The sequence below is a fragment of the Gallinula chloropus genome (assembly GCF_964237585.1).
Source record: "Gallinula chloropus genome assembly, chromosome: 15".
NCBI classification, from domain to species: domain Eukaryota; kingdom Metazoa; phylum Chordata; class Aves; order Gruiformes; family Rallidae; genus Gallinula; species Gallinula chloropus.
The window spans coordinates 10305470-10325693 of record NC_140100.1 but is presented as its reverse complement, the minus strand read 5'-3'; the positions used below and the strand labels follow the sequence as shown (position 1 = coordinate 10325693).

General features: G+C 41.6%; 1 protein-coding gene across 1 annotated transcript; it reads right to left on the bottom strand.

Moving 5' to 3' along the window:
• Window positions 1-3686: 3686 nt before the first annotated feature.
• Window positions 3687-19446, bottom strand: USP42 (ubiquitin specific peptidase 42; the record flags this gene model as incomplete). Its single annotated transcript, XM_084270904.1, has 16 exons — window positions 3687-4109; window positions 6738-7030; window positions 7528-9024; window positions 9671-9759; window positions 10134-10868; window positions 12153-12291; window positions 12731-12831; window positions 13035-13175; window positions 13544-13655; window positions 15684-15766; window positions 16276-16346; window positions 16499-16566; window positions 16717-16819; window positions 16973-17083; window positions 18258-18458; window positions 19218-19446. 16 exons carry the CDS (start codon window positions 19444-19446, stop codon window positions 4069-4071), a joined length of 4014 nt encoding a protein of 1337 aa, XP_084127030.1. The 3' UTR covers window positions 3687-4068.
• Between the last annotated feature and the right edge of the window lie 778 nt (window positions 19447-20224).

Sequence of the window (20224 nt, the reverse complement as noted above, 5' to 3'; positions counted from 1 at the left end):
AAAGCTTTGGAGACCCAGTGCTTGGCCAAAGCAGTTTTGGTTGTTGGAGTTCCAGAAGCATCTCTGAGCACGTTACAGGGAACTGCGCTGCGCTGGCACAGACACAGACTCACCAAGTTGCTCTGCTTGGAATCTTCTTTTAACTGAGAGGGAGAGTCTGGCTCTCACTGTTCCTGTCGTACTGATTTGCCTTGTTTTGCATGGGGTGGCAGCCTGTGAGTGGAGTTCCTGCATGTGTGCCAGAGAAACCGTGAGGAAGAGAACAGAGGAAACTTCCCTGCACCTTAGATTCCCCCCCGAGAGTGTGGAATTGCAGCCTGCTCGGACGGATGCTCAGATGCCAGTACTTTCAAGGGAGTAAAATTCAACCAGAGGTGGAACCCTTGAATGACTGTCAGTGTGGGGATCTTTGCTTAAAGAAACATGTTTAAACTCTTCAGAGGATGGAAGGAAGTTGTATGTTCTGTGTTAGCGAAGCAGCGTGGGTACAGAGCTGCTGACACCTCTTGTTACGAGTCTTCTGTTGCGCAGCCTCAAGGTTTGGATTCCAGCAATGCCTGTGGCTGTTTCAGCTTTGGACAAGTGGATTTGTAAGCCAGAGTCAGTGGTACTAATGAGCATAAAGGTGAAAAGCAGCAAATAAAAGTATTTCTGGAGGAATGGGAGATTACAGAAGCATCAATAAGCCATGAAGCACTTTCGTATCGATTCTTACCTTCTGAAATACCACCTTCAAGGAAATCTATTTATTGAACCAGGATGTCTGCCTACAAGCATGAAGGAAATGCCTTGAGAGTTCATTTGCTGTATTTAGTTTGAAGTTCTTATATCCAGCAGAAATAATTATTTAGAGTAACATGTAACTGAGGATATTGTAGCAGGAAATATATTATTTCTTAGCATTAAAACGCGAAACATCTTAAACCAGCTATTTGTGGTGCTCAATATATCTATTTAATTTACCAAAGCTGATGGAATAGTGTTCTTGTGTGTGATAATATTTGATTTCAAATGTTCTTTGTAACAGTATTAACAGGGAGTGAAACTGGCTCAAAATTTCCACTGGCCATGAGGCCAGTAAAACAAAGTGGCTTGTGAAAATTTTGGCCGAATCCGGTACTATCCATGAGGGTGATGGAGGAAAAAGAAAGAATTAAATAAAAACATCTCTCAACCTTTCCCTTTTTTACTGGGCTTGGAGCCCAGGGGGAGTTACAAAGAGGTAGCTGCTCAGTGGCCTAAAGCAATACCCGTGATGGTTTGGCCACGCTGAGGAACAGCCCTCCGGGGACAACAGACTTCTCCCTTCCTCCTGCACTGAAGCTTGTGTCGTTCTTCAGCTCCTCGTTGCCCTTTACAGCTGCAGGGGCAGCAGGAGCCACTGCAGCTCCTGCTTTGCTCCCTGTCTATAAAGCATTTGGCCACCACCACCAGCCACAGCGCCAGTGCTGTGTAGGGAGAGAACTGTATATAAGACTTAAGCTCAGCTGGGCTGACTTAAACTTCACAGTAGTCTGACAAGATAAGCTCTACATCACCTAACATTTTAAACCATTTTAAACTGGTACAAAACCAAACATTTGTAAACTGAGCAGCATTTATAATGCTTCCTATATAAAAACAATGCATATTTTTAAGATTTATTACATATCTATGTAGATATGCTTGCTGGAAAAGCTGGGTCTGTTGTAGACCAACTGCTACAAATTAAGACTTGTGGCTTACCAGTTTCATTTCTATATTTTCTTGGAAAATGTTTCTAGCTAGAGTTTAAATATAAAATGTAAATACTGTACAGATATGTATTAAGTCTTACTTGGTGTACACAAGTGATCTGCATGACACGTACTCTGTATCGATCATTGTTAAAAATGTGATGTTCTTTGTAAATCCACTGCAATATTAATGTTTCCATTTATCATTTAGACCTGTTGCTTAAACCTGGAGGTTTTTTTCTCAAAAATAAAGTGTGAAACTAGACTGTTGTACAGCTCCTCATTGCCCAGGAAGGGCAACTACTGATGTATTTTGGAGATGACAGTTCAGTTTCACAGCCTGTGTTGTGACTGCTCCTGTAAAAGGTCACTTTTTCCCTACCTTTAGGTGCTGTTTCAAATTACCAGGTTTTAATTTTCAGAGGGAAAAACCTTCAGCTGCAAAGCAGTGTTGCATTAAAGCACGTTACAGCTACAGGTCTTACACCAGGAGGAGCTGGTTTTCCTGGTAAAGCAAGGATTATTTCATCAGTTCTCTTCCTCCAGCTTCAGCCAAATGTAAGTATGTGTGTGAGGGGACACTGGGATTTCTGCTTCTCATGTAGGTTGATGAGACCTGCCCGAACAAGCACTAGCTAATGCTGGTCCAGTTTCCCAGTCTGCTGCTCACTGTGGCTCTAATCATGAGCTGCCCTCCCTCCCTTCACTGCTCCCTGGCTGGTTCAGGCAGTTCTTGCTGCTGGAGCTTCTAATCAGGGTGCAGCAGTCAGCATTTAAACTCCTCCTCTACACTTACACCAGAGTTACTCATCAGACAAAAGACAAAACACCAAATCTGGGAGCCAAAGGACAAAAGAGGAGAGAAAAAAAAAGCCAGATACAGGAAAGGTACGTGGTTTCTTTGTCATGTTACTTTATGTAACGTCACATAACTGTTGCCATAGGAACATTATGCAGGGTACACTTATGGTTTGGCGTGATGGTGTTCTCCATGTACCAAAATACTAGTTGAAAGTAATTAGTAAGACATTAACCTCGCTCCTTTTTTGTCTTTTTTTTTCTTTTTTTTTGCTTTTTTTTAGTGTCACACAGTAAAAAGCTACTGCTGAGCTTCCACCCTGCAGCCTGGTTTTGGAAGCTTTTCACTTGAAAGGAGAAAGCCTTCTGCATTCTTGTCTAGGCAGCTGAAGTCCCAAGTTACTTATCTTCTGTGGGTCACACCGACAGCATCTTCTCACCTACCACTGAAAGGAAGATCCGATTTCTCGAGTATCAAACACACTCCGAAAGCTGTCAATTCACATGACATATTGCATGTTAAAGAACTCAAGTAAAACTCAAGTAAAAATCCATTTTAACTTTGCTGTATTTATATACTATATAAATTTTACATGCTATATATTTACAGTGGGGCAAGTGCTTTTTATCTTTAAAAAAACAAAGATCAAACTTTAGACATCTCTGAACAACACAGCTTGTATAAACCAGACAGATTATTCAGATGAACTGTATTTAATACAGGTTCCCCACTCATCTCCTGATGCAGGACCAGTGAATAATAAGTGCATCACAGTTTGATAGCATTTAATAATAAAAATAAAAATCACAGTATGAATTTGTCTGTAACTAGACACTTTAGAGAGACAAAACAGACAACTGAGACTTAAGACAAGTGACAGTATATTAAGAAAATGTAATAAAAACATATGGAAGAGTATACAAATAGTCTTGAGAGATACATTCAGAACTGCATATTCGTTGTTTCACAATGCTGAAAACCAGAAGATTTTCTTCAGATCTTGAATATAACTCAGATGTGAAGTAAATTAGTTTCTAGTGTCAGACATCACAGAAAAAAAGATGCAGCTCTTGCAAAACTCTAGTTATTTGAGAGCTTGTGAAATTTTAAATAAGTCTTTAAATTAAATATACAGACTGTCAGTTGCAATTTTTATAATTCCTGGTCGCTCTTGCACCAGATGTCTAACTCGGAGTAACATTACATGAATAACATAAAGTCAACCTGAGTCTGTAATTAAGCAGCATTTGAGATGGTCTATTCCAGGGCATTATCTCACCTCGGTGAGATACTTATGTGGTAATTTACAATGTTCAGCAGTTGTAAAAAGTTTCCACCCTCTTGGATTAGAAGTATATTTTAAAAAAGAAAGTCTCAAGTTAAAAACTAAAAAAAAGTTCTTTTCATGGTAAAATTCTGTACAGAAATGTTAAGCACCACTTATGACTGGGTTTTGTCTTGATGGTAATTGTTTTGATAATAGGTTTAAGTTTTGATGGTCAATATTGGGAAGGCCGGTTTGATGGTGAAAAGCTGTTGGGTTGGATGGGAGGTTTAGTTTGAGCACTGAAGGCTTCCACCAGTGAGCTCCGCATCTGAAAGACAAAAGGAAGCAGCGTCACTCCCTGTCACCACCTGTCACCACGTTCTGCGTGACACCGGCTCAGCCCCGCAGCCGGTTCCCTCTGCTCTGGGACTCTGGGGCTGGAGCAGGTGCCTTCCTCACCTTGACACTGGCTGCAGCCCAGTTCTACACTAAGATCAGCACAAAGCCACCTGCGTTCAGGGCAAAGGGCAGACCTCAGTTTAATTAAACCAGGGTTACGTGACGTTCTGCCTGGCAGCACCCTGGTGTCACCAACGGGCTCGTGACCAAGCTGCCCAGATCTAACCCCCATGACCAGATGCCTACAGAAACCTGGCTCCAACAGGGAATTTAACTGCTTTCCTATCTTTCTTAACACAAAAATTCTCATTAGTCCATCTCATCATTCATCATTTATTCACAGTAACATGAGGGTGCTGGTGACAAGGCACAACCCAACAATTTTTCCCCTCCATTCCTACACTGTTCCTGGTTTGCTGGAGAGGTTCAATACCCCAAAACCACTCTGAAGGTTGAAGCGGCCCTCTCTAAGGTTGGATTCCATCATGGAAAATCCTATTGGAGACCCTTTTTTTTTAAAAAAGACTGACCTTCCATGAGCTGAACAGCCCCAGGCTTCAGGGAATGCTGAAAACTGCTTCTCACAGCCCTTGTCTGCCGCTGGTGGTGCAAGCAGAGCGTCACAGCAGGGCACTGTGTATGTGTTTATCAATGAACGGCTCTTTCACACAGTCATCTTTACACCCCTGACCTGAGCCATGAGCAAGATGACATTTACTCTTACTGAACTTCTGGCTGGTTTATCAAACCCACGTTTGCCACCTGCTGGCACTAAAGCCCAGCGAGTGTCAGTGCAGCTGCAATTTCAGCTCTAGCTCAGCTGGCACAGCAGAGACCCTTCTAGTGCAGAAAGGATCTTGGTATCCGTACCATTAAAAACCCTGCTTTGCCAGCAACAAGATTCAAAAGGCCTCAGTTCAGTCCTGCTGCTTAACTCTGCCTTGTTAGAAAGAGAAAGCTCATCTTTTTTACAAGACTCTGTAAACTATCAGCTTTCCCTTCACACTGTTATTTTCAGAATAAAACTTTTGGATGTCAGTGTCATAAAATATCTGTGCTCTTTCTTCTTCCCCACAGACCCTCCCTCGTTGTCGTAAGCAAACGTCTCAGTGCAGGACTCTGCTGCCTGGCACTTCACCTCATTCTGGAAACCAGGGGAAAGTTTGGAAAATTTAAAACAAAACAAACTGAGAACCCACCCCCCCTCCAAGATTAAACCTCTCCAAATTGTGAAATGCATCCAGCTGTTACGCAGGGAGAGGAATTATTTTGGTTTTTCTATGCCAGAACGAGATTTTCCACACCAGGCCATTAATGAACAGGCCTGTCACTGACAATTAACCCAGTTCTTAAATTGCGGGGTGGGATAAAATGTAGAAATAAAACTTGCTTTTGGATCATGAGCTGGTGTCTTCAGGGATTACTTCAGTTGTATGAGTGAAACAGATTGCTGGGTGGGTTGTTTATTAACAAATCTGAGTAACTAGGACTGGCTTGAAGTCAGTTAATGGGCTTGGGTTTCTTTTTACAATAATAAACAGTTCTGTCTAGGAAAAATCCTGTTGTCAAATTTGATTTCAGGTGAATTTGTTGCAGTGTGCAATCTTTTTCACTGCATAAGTGTAGAGCTAATTAATTTAAACCATACTGACTACTGAGAGGCCAAGTCAGGTCTACAAGAGGCATGAGCACGGAGTTCAGTGTAAACTCAGCCAGGCACTCAAGCTTGTATTTAGGTTTTTATGAGAAGGACCAAATTAACATTTTTAACCATCAAAACCTGGCAAAGAGCTGTTCCTTCAGCCCACTTCTCTGTATCTTTAAGCCTATACTAACAGAAAAAGAACCCAGGAGTAAATAAAACTGGCAGGAATTGAAGGTGGTCTCCAGGTGTTGAACTGCAAAGTGTCCTCTAGAGAGTTAACAAGGGTGAATTCCTCATGCTCAGGAGAAGGCACATCTCCCTGGCCAGCAACAAGGCTTCAGCACTATCACCAGCTGATGTGACTCCGAATAAGAAGTCAGTCCTGTTTCTATGCTATGAAATAGCTGCACACAGTATTTGATATAAATAAAATACCATGGCAGGCTTCTCTAGGAAGATGGTGTTTCACTACAATATTACCAGCCTGGAAACCTGATGTCATCATCTTCCACCTCGACTACTGAACCCCCTGTCTCCTTACTGGGTTCTCTGTCAAGATACAACTGCCCAAGTTGAGACAGAGCTGCCCAAGGGGTTTTTCCCAGCTTGCTGGACTGAATTTCACAAGGCATCTTCCCTCTCTCCAGCTTGTTTGCCACTTACCCATCAGATCAGATTAAAATTCCTCGCCCTTCAACCCCTTCACAGGTTTATTTCAGACCTTCCTGTCCAGCATTTAGAAACATTGGCCCAAAAAATACCCCAAAAGAACACCTATTGACTTTTTTAGTCTTGCTGCTGTTTGGAAGCCACGGTGTGGAGATTGCCCCACAGAAGAATTTAAAGATTGCTTTCAATCACAGTGTCTGTGGGAGGAAAAAGGATTCCTGCAAACGTCCTGTGGCCCCTTACCTTTAACATACTCATTGGATGCCATGGAGCTGTATTTCTTGCTTTCACCTGCACCGGAAGGCTTCCCTTCCTTGTAGGGTTGTTTACTGCCCTGGTTTCTGTATTGCTCACATAAATAGCTGCCTGGAGGACAGGATTCTTCCTTCTTCTCCCGTGTTTTCTTCTGGAAAGGTGGATCTAAATATTCCAAGAAGCCTTTCGGTTTCCTGATGTGTTTCTTCTTTTTCTTCTTTTTCTTACGTTTGCGATTGTCATTGTCAAAGCGGAGCACAGAGAAATCCAAATCATAAAGTCTGAAGGAAACATGCAAGTTAAAAATAGAACAACAGATGTGGCACTTGATGCATATATGAAAGGTTATTTATTTTACCATGGATGGCGACTCGCAGCGTGTCAGCTATTTTTGTGGTAATTCCTGCACGTCTACCTTACTTTAGATGCAGCAAACTTAAGCCCTCAGATGGAAGGACAGTAGGTCCTGGGTTGCACACAACTCATTAACAGTGGCTACTTGCAGAGTATGTGGAATTTTAAAGGAAAAAAATCATAATTGTTGTGACCTAATCAAGAACGGTGGGAGGATGTGATTCTAACTACGTGGTCCAGATCTAGTCTTCTAACACAATTCAGCAATATCTTTCCTATCTTCACTTGACCAACCTCATGCCATGATTCCCCAGCCAGATTATGCTATCTCAACAACTTAGAAACAAGGAAAAAAAGGCAGACATGTGAAACACCCAGAAAGGAATTAGGAAAAATTGCTGATTATGCTGGAATCCTTGCTTACTTGTAATCCTTCTCTCGATGTTTATCTTTGGACTTCTTTTTCTTCTTGACCTTCTTGTATTTTTTCATTCTTTGGTCATCTACCTTTCTGCATTTCTTGTCTATTTCGCTCCCACTCCCTTCTGTGTGGGGGTATTTCCTCCTCTCATTCCTTAGCTTTTCGCTTTCCCGAGAAGAGTCCTCAAAGTGTGAGTGAGCTGACACGGGTGGGAGCGCGTGCCTGTCGCGAGGGTATTTGTCAGGTGGCTGCTGAGGTACTGGACAGTGATGGAAGTTTGCTCTGTGGCTGCTGAAGTGATGGACGTCTTCCTCCCTAGAGATGGCGTTGTGAGGCCATCTGCTTTTGCAGTGATAATCCTTGTGTGACCTGCTGTTGTAAGCTTGACTCGATTTGTCAAAGTCTTTATCACAGTAAGAGGACTTTCTCTCTCTACCGTCTCTTGTTCCATGAGAGAAATAATAATCATTGTAGTATCTGCATTTTTCCCATCTCCGTGGTTCATCTTGGTAGTATCTTTCTCTGCTCCAAGTTCTCTCTCCTTTGGAATGATAATACCTGTTCCTGTCTTGTTCTGTTCTTTCTCTGCTTCGGGACCTGTAACGGGAATATTTTCCTGAGCTTTTCCCATTGTTTGGGCTGTTCCTCTCGTTGTGGGAAGGTCTGTACTTGCTTTCACTGCAGTACTCCTGCTTGTGACGGTTTTGCTTACTTGTTTCCACGCTGCGAGAACACCTCCTCTTGTGGGCATGATCATCTGATTTGCTTCTGCTCTGCTTCTCCTTCTCCCTCTCCTCAGTGTCTGAGTTTTCCCTCTTCCTTCGGTAGTGCTCTTTGTCAGTTTTTTTAGAGTCATAGATTTTTTTCTTATATTTTTTCCTATGTTTATCTTCTTCACATTTTTTATTACTTAGTCCCTCGCTTTCTCTGGAAAACTGACTCTCCAGAACTTTATCCAGCTTGGTAATAGAAGAGTCGTTGACAGGTGGTACCTCTATGTAGTTGTTAGAAATGTCCTTTGTTTCTTGGCATTTCTCTGTGATATCTAGTGATGCAAGCTTTTTAGAACTACATTCAATGTCAGACTTTAGAGAGGAAGTTTGCCCTAATTTCTCTTTGCTCTCAGGGGATGCTTTGATGTACAAAGGATTTTCTTTTGAAATGAGTTCAGTTTCTTTTGGTCGCCTTGGTTTGTCTTTGTCTCTCCCTTCTTCAGACTCACACTGTCCCAGGAACTCGTCCTCAGCATCCAGTGATTTTTTCCTAACCTTGTGCTGGCTGTTGATGTTGGGATGTGCATTATCAGCTTTTGTTATAATACTTTCAGCATCATCTTCTTTGGTAGAAACGTTTCCAGAATCTGATTGTGTAAAAAGATTCTCAACCTCACAGCTGAAGTTGGAAGGAACTTTCCTGGATTCTTCATATGCAAACAGCGCTTCCATAACGACAGTCTCCATGAGAGAATCATTCTCAGAAGATTTCTGAGGCCCAGGGACACTGCACAAAATAAAAACATGGTTTTCACTTGAAAAAGGCCATTTAAAGGATGAATGTTGGGAGTGAAAGCCCCTGAAGTAAAAAAAAAAAAAAAAACCCAACCCAAAAATCAGTAGCTACTGCAAAACTCTGGAAGATGTTCCTATCACAGACCTATTCTTGCACCTGCCTCAGATCCCAGAGAAGGGGTTTTCTCAATGCTGCAAGAATCACGTTAAAACCCTCCACACACCCAACACATCTGTGTCCCTCCACGTGCTGCTCTGAATCACAGCCACAGCCAAAACCACGCTTCCACCAGCAACCACATGGATTTCCCTCTCTCCCCCAAATGGCAGAGCAGATGGAGGGAATTCACATTCACACATCCTGGGATGAAAAAAAAAGGAAGAGAGGAATAGAAAAAATAATCCAGACAATGGGAAAAAAAAAAGGAAAAACATTCTATTAAGAAGGAAATGTTTTCCAAGCACTATTCTGTATTTAATACCAGAGTAACACCTGCTCAGTGCTGATGTTTGCAACACCAGATGTACGTACGGCGCAAAACTCTCTGTCCTGATGTAACACTTTCTAGTAAATAGTGATATCAAACCATGATAAACTTGTAGGAAACCTTATTTTAACCAGTGTGTAGTCATTTTACCTTATTTCCTCTGACAAGCTGTTCAGCTGGCTGTACGTGAGAGATTCCAAGATGATTTCTTGAGGAACCGGCGACAAGGATATAGGCATCTACAATTGAAACAGAGAAGTTAACAGGCAGAAAAAGCACTGTCCTTAACAAAAAGCTGTTCTTGGCCAAATTTCTACATTAAACAAGATTCCCTTGCGTTACACGCGCTGTCCCTGCTTTGCACATCACCCCACTCACCCTCCCAAACATTATTTATGCAGCTGATGAAGCCTTATCTCAGCTGAACTTCTCTAATGGTGACACATATCAGCTCAGCTCTGCATGTTGGAATGGGATTAAAAGCCCAAAGCATTAGGATGAAATTTGTGCTGTGAGTTTTCTTGGATTTCACATGAATTGGGCACATTATAATGCTCCTGAACACCAACTACATCACAGGTGAGAAATTCTAGGTGGAACAAAAGTAACTCACTGTTTCAATCAATCCATTTGTTTTAGAAAAGAAAATCTCAGAAGGTTTAACAGGTTGGACTTGGCAAGCGGAATCATCAAGTTTCAGTCCATTTTCTTTAGATTCATTATCTAAACTAATAGCACCATTTAGTGAATCATTTTTTGGCAGCTCATGCTGGGATCTTTCTTCTTCAGCATTCGGACAGGAAGAGTGGGAATTCTGCAAGGTACGGACCACCTTCCCAATCAGAATTCCATTAGAAGATAGTAGGTTGCAATTCCTTTTAAACAAGCCCTTCGACTCCTCAGGTTTTCCTGAGGACTCTGCACTGTAAGGGACCGTGTTATCAGAGCTGAGTTTGGGATTTCCATTCACTGCTGGCTCAACAAAAATCTCATCAGGAGCTTCCTGTTTGGAAATGTTAGTAGCAAGTGACATGGTGGATGCGTTTGAGGTAGACTCTGCTGCAGAAGGATTCGTGACTGTGGATGAAGGAACGGGCTTGCTTAGCTCTTCATCCTCCGCAGCGCTGCTAAGACAGTCAGGTTGTGACACAGTCTGACGTGCAGGCAATTTGTTATGAATACTGATAGTGATCTTCTGGTTTTTGGATGGATCAGTAATTGGAGACCTGGCAATGGCCCAGTTCTGCACACAAGCTGTTGGGGGAGCTGAGGACGGCCTCTTCACGGTGACACTGACGGTGTTCGGGTCGTCTTTGAGGGGTCCATTTCCATTTAAGCGACTTGAATTCTGTATTTCAAAAGAAGAGATTGCAAGATGGGTGTGTGCAAACACACAGCACCTGAAGCTTCAAAACAGGAGATTCTCCTACTAAATATTTTTACAAATAGCCTCAACACCCAAGAGGAAAAAAGACCCCCCAAAATAGAAACAATAAGTCCAACTAATGTGCTTAACTCTTGCTTTTGGCTTACTGCATCAAACACGCATCATTTTTGAAATTCACCAAAACAACTGAACATTGACTAAAGCTATTCCCAAATGCATTTATGTCCTGGTTTCAGTCAGGATGGAGTTAACTTCTTTTGTAGCAGCGGATGGAATGCTGTGTTTGAGTGTTAAAATGGGAGCAGTGCTGATAACACCCTGATGTTTTTAGTTGTGTTCAAGCAGTCAAGGACTTGTTCAGTTCTTCATATTTCTCTACTCATGAGAAAGGAGGGACGAAGCCAGGACAGGTGACCCAGACTGGCCAAAGAGAGTATTCCATGCCAATTACATCCTGCTCAGTATAAAGGGGGGCTGATGGGAGGAGGAGCAGGGGCGGCTCCGGGACGCGCGGTTTTTGGGGGACGGTCGGGTTCCGGGACGGCTCTGGGTGGCACGGCCTGAGCTGTGGGTTCAGTGAGAAACTGCATCCTGTAGCAACAGCTTCATAGATTTTTGCTCTAAAGTCCTGTCAGCATTGTTATATTTTATCTTTCTGCTATTTTAGTAAACTATCCTTATCCCAACCCATGGGCTTTTGGTTTCTTGGTTTTGGGGGTTGTTATTTGCCCCTTCCTTTTCCCTTCCCTTGCCTCACACCCCCCCCCCCCGCCCCCGCCCTCCCCTGCTCTTTTCCTTTAAAGAGCAGGCAACTGCGTGGATCTTGGCTCTCAGCTGGGGTTAAACCACGACAATCTATTTTCCCCTCTAAACATTCCATAAAAACATCAGAATAATTGTTCTGATACCCAGGGACAGAACAATTTGGTTTTATTCTCTCAGCTAAAGGGACACAGATTGGGGTGGAATCTTTACTTTTCAAAAAAAATAATCGTTTAAGCATTAATAGACTGCTTAAAATTGTCTTGAGAGTGTAGTTCTCAGTGCTTTAGAAAGCTGAGTTGGAAGTGTTAGGTAATGAAGCAGTTTAGATTTAGCCACTCTGAATATTCTGGCTGTAGCAGGAGGGCTGCAAAGGAAGCTGCAGCATGGGAGGGAAAACAAATCCCAGGTGTTAAAAACCAACAAAGCCCAAAACCAAAACCCACCGTGAGTTCAGGGCATTATCTGCCCCCCTCAAATTACCTTCATCATATGAGGAGGAAGTCGTGGTCCCATGAATCCAGCCTGCTTACTGTTAGCCCCCCTCTGGCCAAGGAACGAGCGGGGGTATGACGGTGCTGGTAAGTAAAAAGCACGTTCTCCAAGAGTCAGATCATAGCGCCTTGGGAAAAGAGCAGTAATTTCAGTTTAGTTTTTCTTTCAGTCTATTCTTGGATTAAATCCCATCCTAGAATTTCCTAGGAACAGTTTAAATGACACAGAAGACGTATGCAGAAGATTTAACCAAGACAACAAACTGAAAATTAGATGATGGTCTTCCTACAACGACTATCCTGTTCAGAGCCATAAACTCATCCTTACACCATCTGTGCCTTGATTTCTCCTCTTTCCTAAAGCTGGCCAGCCACAGAGAGCCATCTACAGCAACGCACAGAAGCGCAGCAGCTCACAGCCAAGCAACGAAAGACAACACATGACATGGGGAATTTTGGGTTACACAAATAGTAATCCTTCCCAAGGACAGAAAGAAAAACACCTGAAAAGAAGATCAATAATATGGAAATAAGTATGTTCTGAACATGTTTAGTATTTACTGGTACCTGATATAAAAAAGTACGTAAGCTTGCTGATTGAGAACTGTTTTGATATCAGAAAGGTCTACTGAAGCATCATTCATTCGGTACCAAAGTCCATTACCAGCCTGCAAACAAAGACAACGATACCTTTAGATTAATTGCATGTTTTCCAAATGACATCACTGAACACTACAGACCACAACATACCAAACCAAATCAAGCAAAACATGTAATACAAACTTTTCCCCTAAAAGCAGTGGTTACTGCTAACATTTTAATTTCTTTGTAAGTATAATTTTACCCTGTTAGAAACAGAGCTGGTATCTACCTTTATGAAGCAGAGATAGTGTCCTGCGTTACAGTTGAAACCACTGTGTACAAGAACTGCATACAAAGCATAGATGAGTGGCTCTCCAATTGACTGGGACATATATGCTCGAAGATCCAAATATTCAGGGTATTTTACATCCTAAACACAGACCAAAGAGAGTCAAAAATTATCCTGAAATACTTCATGGAACAGCCTGAGAAAAACACTTCTAGAAACACAGACTGGGATGATACGAATATATTTTTTGATTCAACTAAAAATATCTATTCTCAAAAATGACATTTGATAATTTAAGCTGCAGAGAAGTGTTTTCTACAGAATTAGCTCTTTATCAGTATAGTGTTATGGTCACACAAGAACTTTATCACTATTAAAAAAGGAAAAAGCAGACTATAGTTATTAGTACAGCTACTGCCTGCAAACATTAACAACTTCTAAACCAGTATTCATCTTTGGGAAATCTCCCATTCTGAGAAGACAAAGCTGCATTACATCTGTATATATACCTTGTTGATCTTTCCACCTGTAAAATTTGCAAATCTTTTCAGTGATATTGTGAGAACGTTGGAAGAACGATGTATCGTGTACCTCTTTGATGCAGGAACCATCTTTTTACACCTTAAAAACAAACACAGACAAATGTTTAACAGCATATTCCTTTCCCTACCCAAAAGCAAACAAGTCTGCACCTCTCACACATGCTTGAATGATATTTACTTGTTTAATACATTTTTTCTTTGCCTAAAACCATACACTGCACTACAGGTTTGTTAATAGAGAAAAAATAGTGGGATATCAGAGGACAGCTCTACAGAACAAAGAATAAAGGACTTGGAACATGATGTTCTGATAGCCAAACAAATGGCTGCAGATGTAGCTCTGTTACACCAGAAAGGTGAGGCTCCCCACCAGCTCAGCACGTGTCAGGAGTCTCTCACTAGAGCTCATCACAAGGCAAGGTACCGTCCCTCACTGGGCCAACGCTGGACCATTGATACATTCTTTAAGCATTCTGCTGGAATGCAAATATTATGAGTGGAACAAGAGAACCTCAGTCCTCAGGACTGGAAACTGTAAATAATTTCCCAAACAGATCATATATCAATATGAAAAAATAGAGCGTGAGGAAATAGTCACTCTGCAGAAGGGAGACACTGGGCAGCAGCAAGTCCTCATGCACTGAGCTTGCCTGGAAGGGCTCTGAAACCCTTTGAAACAAAATTCCTAAGTGTGAGTTTGTTGCACTGTGCATTCAAAGGGAGGACCTAGAGAGCAAGTCCTGAAATTCAGCCACTAGCATAGAGAAAGGCTGCAGCATGTCAGTCTACATCATTGAGAAAACCAAGGGAGATAGAGAGCACAATGAAATAGTGTCTCTTCAAATTTTGATGTCAAAATGCAAGGCAGAGACTTCAATGTGATGGAGAATGCCTATGAACTGAGACACACACAGCGCTGAGGGGAAAAAACAAAGTGTTTTATCTAATTACAGTTTTGGTGAATTTTATACAAAGTTTTGCAGTGGCAATCTATCAGAAAAATGCATGGTAGAAAAGGAAAACATGGCCTGGGTAATAGAATACTTTAGCAGCAGTGGGAAAGATACTGTACAGGTGCTGATCCTTTCTTTTTAAGCTTGGAAAAAGATGGAAACTTCCGTGTCTCTGTGTGACTAAGCTGATCACACCCAGGTGAATGAAAGGTCAGGCGATTCAGAGGTGAGGCGCTTATCACTGTCACCTTCCTCAGCCATAATCTGTGAACTATGCTACATGTTCCTCACTAGAATCCAGACTGAACTGAACCTGAGATTGAACTGCTGTAACAGCCCACTGAACGTCCTTCATTCAACTATTACTAATTAACAGTGTGCTAATTAACTCGTGGCTTTCCAAGAACAGAAATCAGGTATTGCAGTTTTCATTTATGGGGATGACACCAGAATGTTGGGGAACCCAGCCCACAGTCTTGGCTTTTCTGAGTGTATGCCCAAGTTAACACCTTATACCAATGTTCAACGCCCTTAACACACGCAGGAACACTCCCCCCAGTGATCAGCATACCGGACATTTTAACTCCACACGCCTTCCCTGAGCACAGGCTGGATACAGGGCAGCTTGCGTCAGACAACAGCAGCCCGCAGGTTTCACAGCTCAAGGAATTGCTCAATGAGCCAGAGGAGTCGTCAATGTTAATTATCACTGACTCTGCTCTCTTGGAGCGAGACCCAACCTCGCCTTGTCTCACAGGGAGCACGGGGACCTTCAGGAAGCGGATGTCACCTCTCGCCCCAAATCGCTGTCCGTAGGTGCGTGTCAGCTCTCCACTCACAATCAGACCTGCCTTTCAGCTTCTGGCCATACAAACCCTTCAGCGTGCAACTTCACACTTCCAAAGGCTGGCAAGCCTTCCCAATATTCAAACAGGAGCACAAAAACTACTCTCTTTGAAGCAAATGTGTTATTTTCCCAGCCACGAATTATTTCAGTCTATTAGTTATACAAACAAAACTAAATGAAAGAACAACAGAGTCCTGCTGTCTCATTATCTCATTTCTAAACAAAGTCAAAATGAAACTTATGCTCCAAGTCATGCAATACATTAAACACGTGTCTGGTATTAAGATGTAATTAGTAATAATCTTACTTGCTACACTTATAGCTATTTTCACCGTCCAGTTGTTCCGGTTTCACAAATTGTTCTAGAGCTCTGGTGACAGATGTAACTGCCTGGATGAGTAAGAAAGTAGAGCACTAAGTCACTGGAAATGAAAAATTTCAAGCACTTGCTAGTAGTTTTTGAGAGAACCCTGCTAGTTCATACTTAAGTGACCTCCTGTGACCCAGCAAACGCTGTCAAGGAGGAGGCAGAAACCGAGTTTGCTGAGCATTTACCTCATTTGAAAATGATTCCACTCGAAATGCACACATTCTGCAATGCCCCAGGCAGCAGCTGTGGTATGCTTTGGAATCAGTGATGAGACCAAACCCATCAGGCTACCAACAGAAGTATGACAGTAGCATTGTTTGTGCAGGTGTAATTACTGTTCTTCCAGCTTAAACCCAGTGCAAGCATGGAGACCATTTATATGGCTGCCATGGAAGAACAAAGTCCAATCCACTCCCATCCACTACCAAGCTCTGTTGTTTTAACAGTACGTTTTTAAGTAAAATGACTTTAAATTAGAAAGCTCCACAAGCCTTTACAGATCTCCACCCACATTCACAAAACATCTTACCTTTATATCCAAAGTAATATCGAGGAATGGCTCGTACGTATCCGAAACTGCTTTGCAGTTCAAGCACTTTACTGGAATCAAAATACAAATGCTTAACAACATGCAGAGGAGACTAACTAAAATATTAATACCTATCACTTCAGTCACACTGCAAACTGCTTTACTACAGACAGATGAAAAGACACAGACCAGTTTGAAGGGCAGTAAGATGTTAAACAAGTACCTCGGGATCTTAGATATCCTCCAAATATTTGATAAATAAGTGTGGTGGCTTGAGAAGATCTGTCCAACCTGGAAATAAAATACAATCAAGCCTCAGATGATTTAAGGCAGAGGGTTAACTCTTCAAACAGCTTTTATGAAATAGATTTTAATTTACTGCAGTTAATGAGGAGTAGGAGGGGCTAGAGAACGTTTAAAATTTAATTTGGTTATGCTTACTTGGTGCTTCCATTCAAGCAGGCTTTCTGCAAAGCATCAACAGTGAAGCATAAGAATTCATGGGCATCCTCTTGACTGCCAAAATGGAAATGTTTTCCTATTCCTAAGAAGCAAGAAGGTTATAATGTTTAGATCACATAAAAGGAAAGAAAACTCGTATTTCTAAAATCTCTCTTAGCAGCATCATTTACATGCAACAGATGAGTCTTTGCAAAATTAAAAGCCATCAAAAATAAAGCCATCCAAAATTACTTACTTTTAAGGCCATTAATAACAGAAGTAGGTTTGATGGCATTATTAGAGCAACACAGGACCTGGTTAATGTGAGTTTCCATTGTGCACATCATACAGAAGCCTTCTTCATGACCTGCAGAAAGGGGAAAGCATCCCAGTCTACTCAAACATACATTGCTACAAAAAAACCCTAACCTGCCTCCAATCTTTAAGTTACAACCTCCACTCTCCATGCAACATTCTCTTCTCCACAGCTGTCAATATCCCAACAGTTTCATGACAATTTGTTACACAGGACCATACAGAATAAAAATGTCAATTAAGTCTGTATTAAAGTGCATTTTCTGATGAAAAATCTAAGTAACCCTTGCAATTTCTTTTTCTTTTTGTTTTTTTTAGGCTGACAGGGACATGAACTCCACAGACCACAGAATATGTGAGGAAACAATATTGACATTGATGATACAGCACCAAGAGAGAAGGTGTGTTATTTTCAGCACGCTGCTGTTAGGTGAGCTACATGACACAGAGCTAAGCATCCTCTGGGAGAAAGGAAAAATTAAAGTAATATATGCATTAGTATTTCTGCCCTCCTTCCTTCCACAGGATTCTTAACTGAAACCATTTTTACACATGGTAAGAAACCCCAGCTATGTTTCTAGGAATAAATAGTAAGATACCAGACTAGAAAGGATACAGGTGCCTTTGTAAGAATATACATATATGGATACAAAAAGAGGCTTCTAGACTTAAATTAAATTCAATTAACATAAATTCAAGGGTTTAAAAATAGAAAATTTTGCTTAAAATAAATTAAAGTCTAATTGTAATACAGTCTTGCACAAACTCCTACTTCAGTTCATAAGAGATTAGCTCGCAGCGCTTTCTAGGATAGGGTGATGGTCAGTTTATTTAAGGGGTCACAAGTGAATGTACCATTTATCACAGTATTAGTGCATTACAGTGTCTAGGCTGCAAAGAGGAAGAATTTACAATGCCAGCATCCTAAATTTTATCACCTTCCTACCAGCTGGAAACCCAAATGCCAAGTGCTCACCCAACGCCTCATTTTACAAGGCATTTCCTTATGTACACAAAGCAAGAAAGTAGCTTTTTTCTGACATTTTACCAAGGTGCACTAAAAGAACCAACACATTTTATATGCTATTCTGAGCATCCCATTAATAATCCTGTTAAAAGCCAGCTGCTACAACCGTACAACTAAGAGTTTTCTTCACAGAACCACTGTTGTTCCTTTGCCTTCTGAGATGCTTCAGGGATTTGTAAGAGCATCAGCAAGTACTCACAGGACTGGGTGTGCTCAAGAGAAAGCATGTAATTGGCGAGAGGAGGGGTGTAGGTCAAACACTGCAGAGTAGAATTAAGGAAACACGTGTTGCCGAGGTTTTGCAGTCCAACTCCAACACTCTGTGTTTGCTGCCAATCCATACAAATTTTCTCAGGTGGGAAAAGAATCCTCTGTGGCGGGGCAATTCCGTCATTAACAACTGCAAGGACATTGTATTTTGAGAGAGATGTAGTGGGTTTGTTTTAAAGAGGTTATTTAAAAAGTAGCATTCTGCAGGAGCAGCCAGCTATACTCCAAAGACACGGACACATGGATGAGCAGCTTTAACACTGCCACTCATATTTGCTGGTCAATACGCTGTTTTGGACAACTGTTTAGTCATCACTTTTAATTCTTCTAATATAAGACATCCTATCTAACTTTAGTAACATTCACCAGGTTTGTTTCATCTAGTCTTTAATATGATTACTAACTTTTTTTTGGCCTTATTATAACTTAAACCACCAACATGTAATTATAAAGTAATAGATTTAAGAACTAAGACAGAATAATAAGTAACCGGCACAGAAGGTAACCCTGTAGGTATCGGATCTCTCCCTAAGCAGTGTTGCCATTCAAAGACTTGTGAATTAGGGAAGCCAGGAGCAGCAATGGTAAAACATATTTTACTCTGTGTAACACTGAAAAGACCTGGATGAGCCTGTGTGTTGTAAAAAGCTCCCCGTAACTGACTGTAACAGATCAAAACTATGTTACAAATAGTTTGTAAACAGATAAAACTAAGTTTCACAACACTGGTCACTTCAGTTGCCTCAGGAGATTCACAGAACCAGAGTCCACCCCTTGAAGTCTTTATTCATCATGGTCCTATTTGATAGCAGTGCAGCACACAAGAACCGCATCTCCCACCTGAGTTTTGATTTTCAGTAGAAGGGGGGAGGACCAAAGACACACTTACCTAGATCTCTTTGGGCAAAAGGCTTAGGTTTTTGAGATGATCTACAATAAATAGCACCTCCAGGTCCTTTGTCCACAGAGACTTTGTTTGGATCTTCTGCAGGAGGAACCCGGCCCAGGTTTGCGGTGCGTGACGTCATTTTTTTAGTCCGGGGTTTCTTAGATTTGTCAGACCGCCTGGATGATGATTTTTTAGATTTTGAGGATTTTGGCTTGTTAACTATGGTCATTGTTCATATCTGTAACAGAGGCAAAAGTTCTGGTTGGCAGAAGAACGTCAGGAAGCACTCCACAAAGAAAACAGCAGGAGAAATCCTGTCGCTTAGTCTCCCAAGAAATAACCTGAAGCTCTAAATGGTTGATAAGAACAATCTAAAAAAACCCCAATAAAACTAAACCAAAACACCCCAAACTAAACACACAAAACAGAATTTGCCACCAAAACTCTATCAGTATCGCTTTTAACTTCTGCAGAGCTGGTGACTGATGACCTCTCTTACACTTTCACAGGATTTCAATCCATTACAGTTAGGAAGGCTTTTATTTTTAAAGGAGCTGGTAGCAGCCACACAGCCACATACTGGCCTGCTGAGATCCAGGAGGAACTCCTTGGCCCCTCTTTGTACTCCCAGGAGCCATGGACCCCTGGGACACAGAGGATGGGATACAGCTCTGAGAACCCTTGGGAAAAGAGGAGCAAGAAGACTTGCAAATTTATTTCTACGTGGGTTTCCTCTGCCCCTCCAAGAAATATTTGTTTGGGTACAAATTTGGCAGCAGCACTCATGGTGGTATTTTGCCACTTGTCACGTTTACAACTCATACTATATGCAAAAAGCTGAACCAGAAAAGAATCTGTTTCGGTTCTGCTGATGTAAAGTTGCACATTTTTCCTGGCCAAACAAGGGAGGAATGTAAGCTATAAAAAAAAGGAAATGCTGAAAGGAAAACAAACCCTCAGCCCCCAAGGACAAAGGCAATAACTGGTATTACGTCCTTTTAAAAATG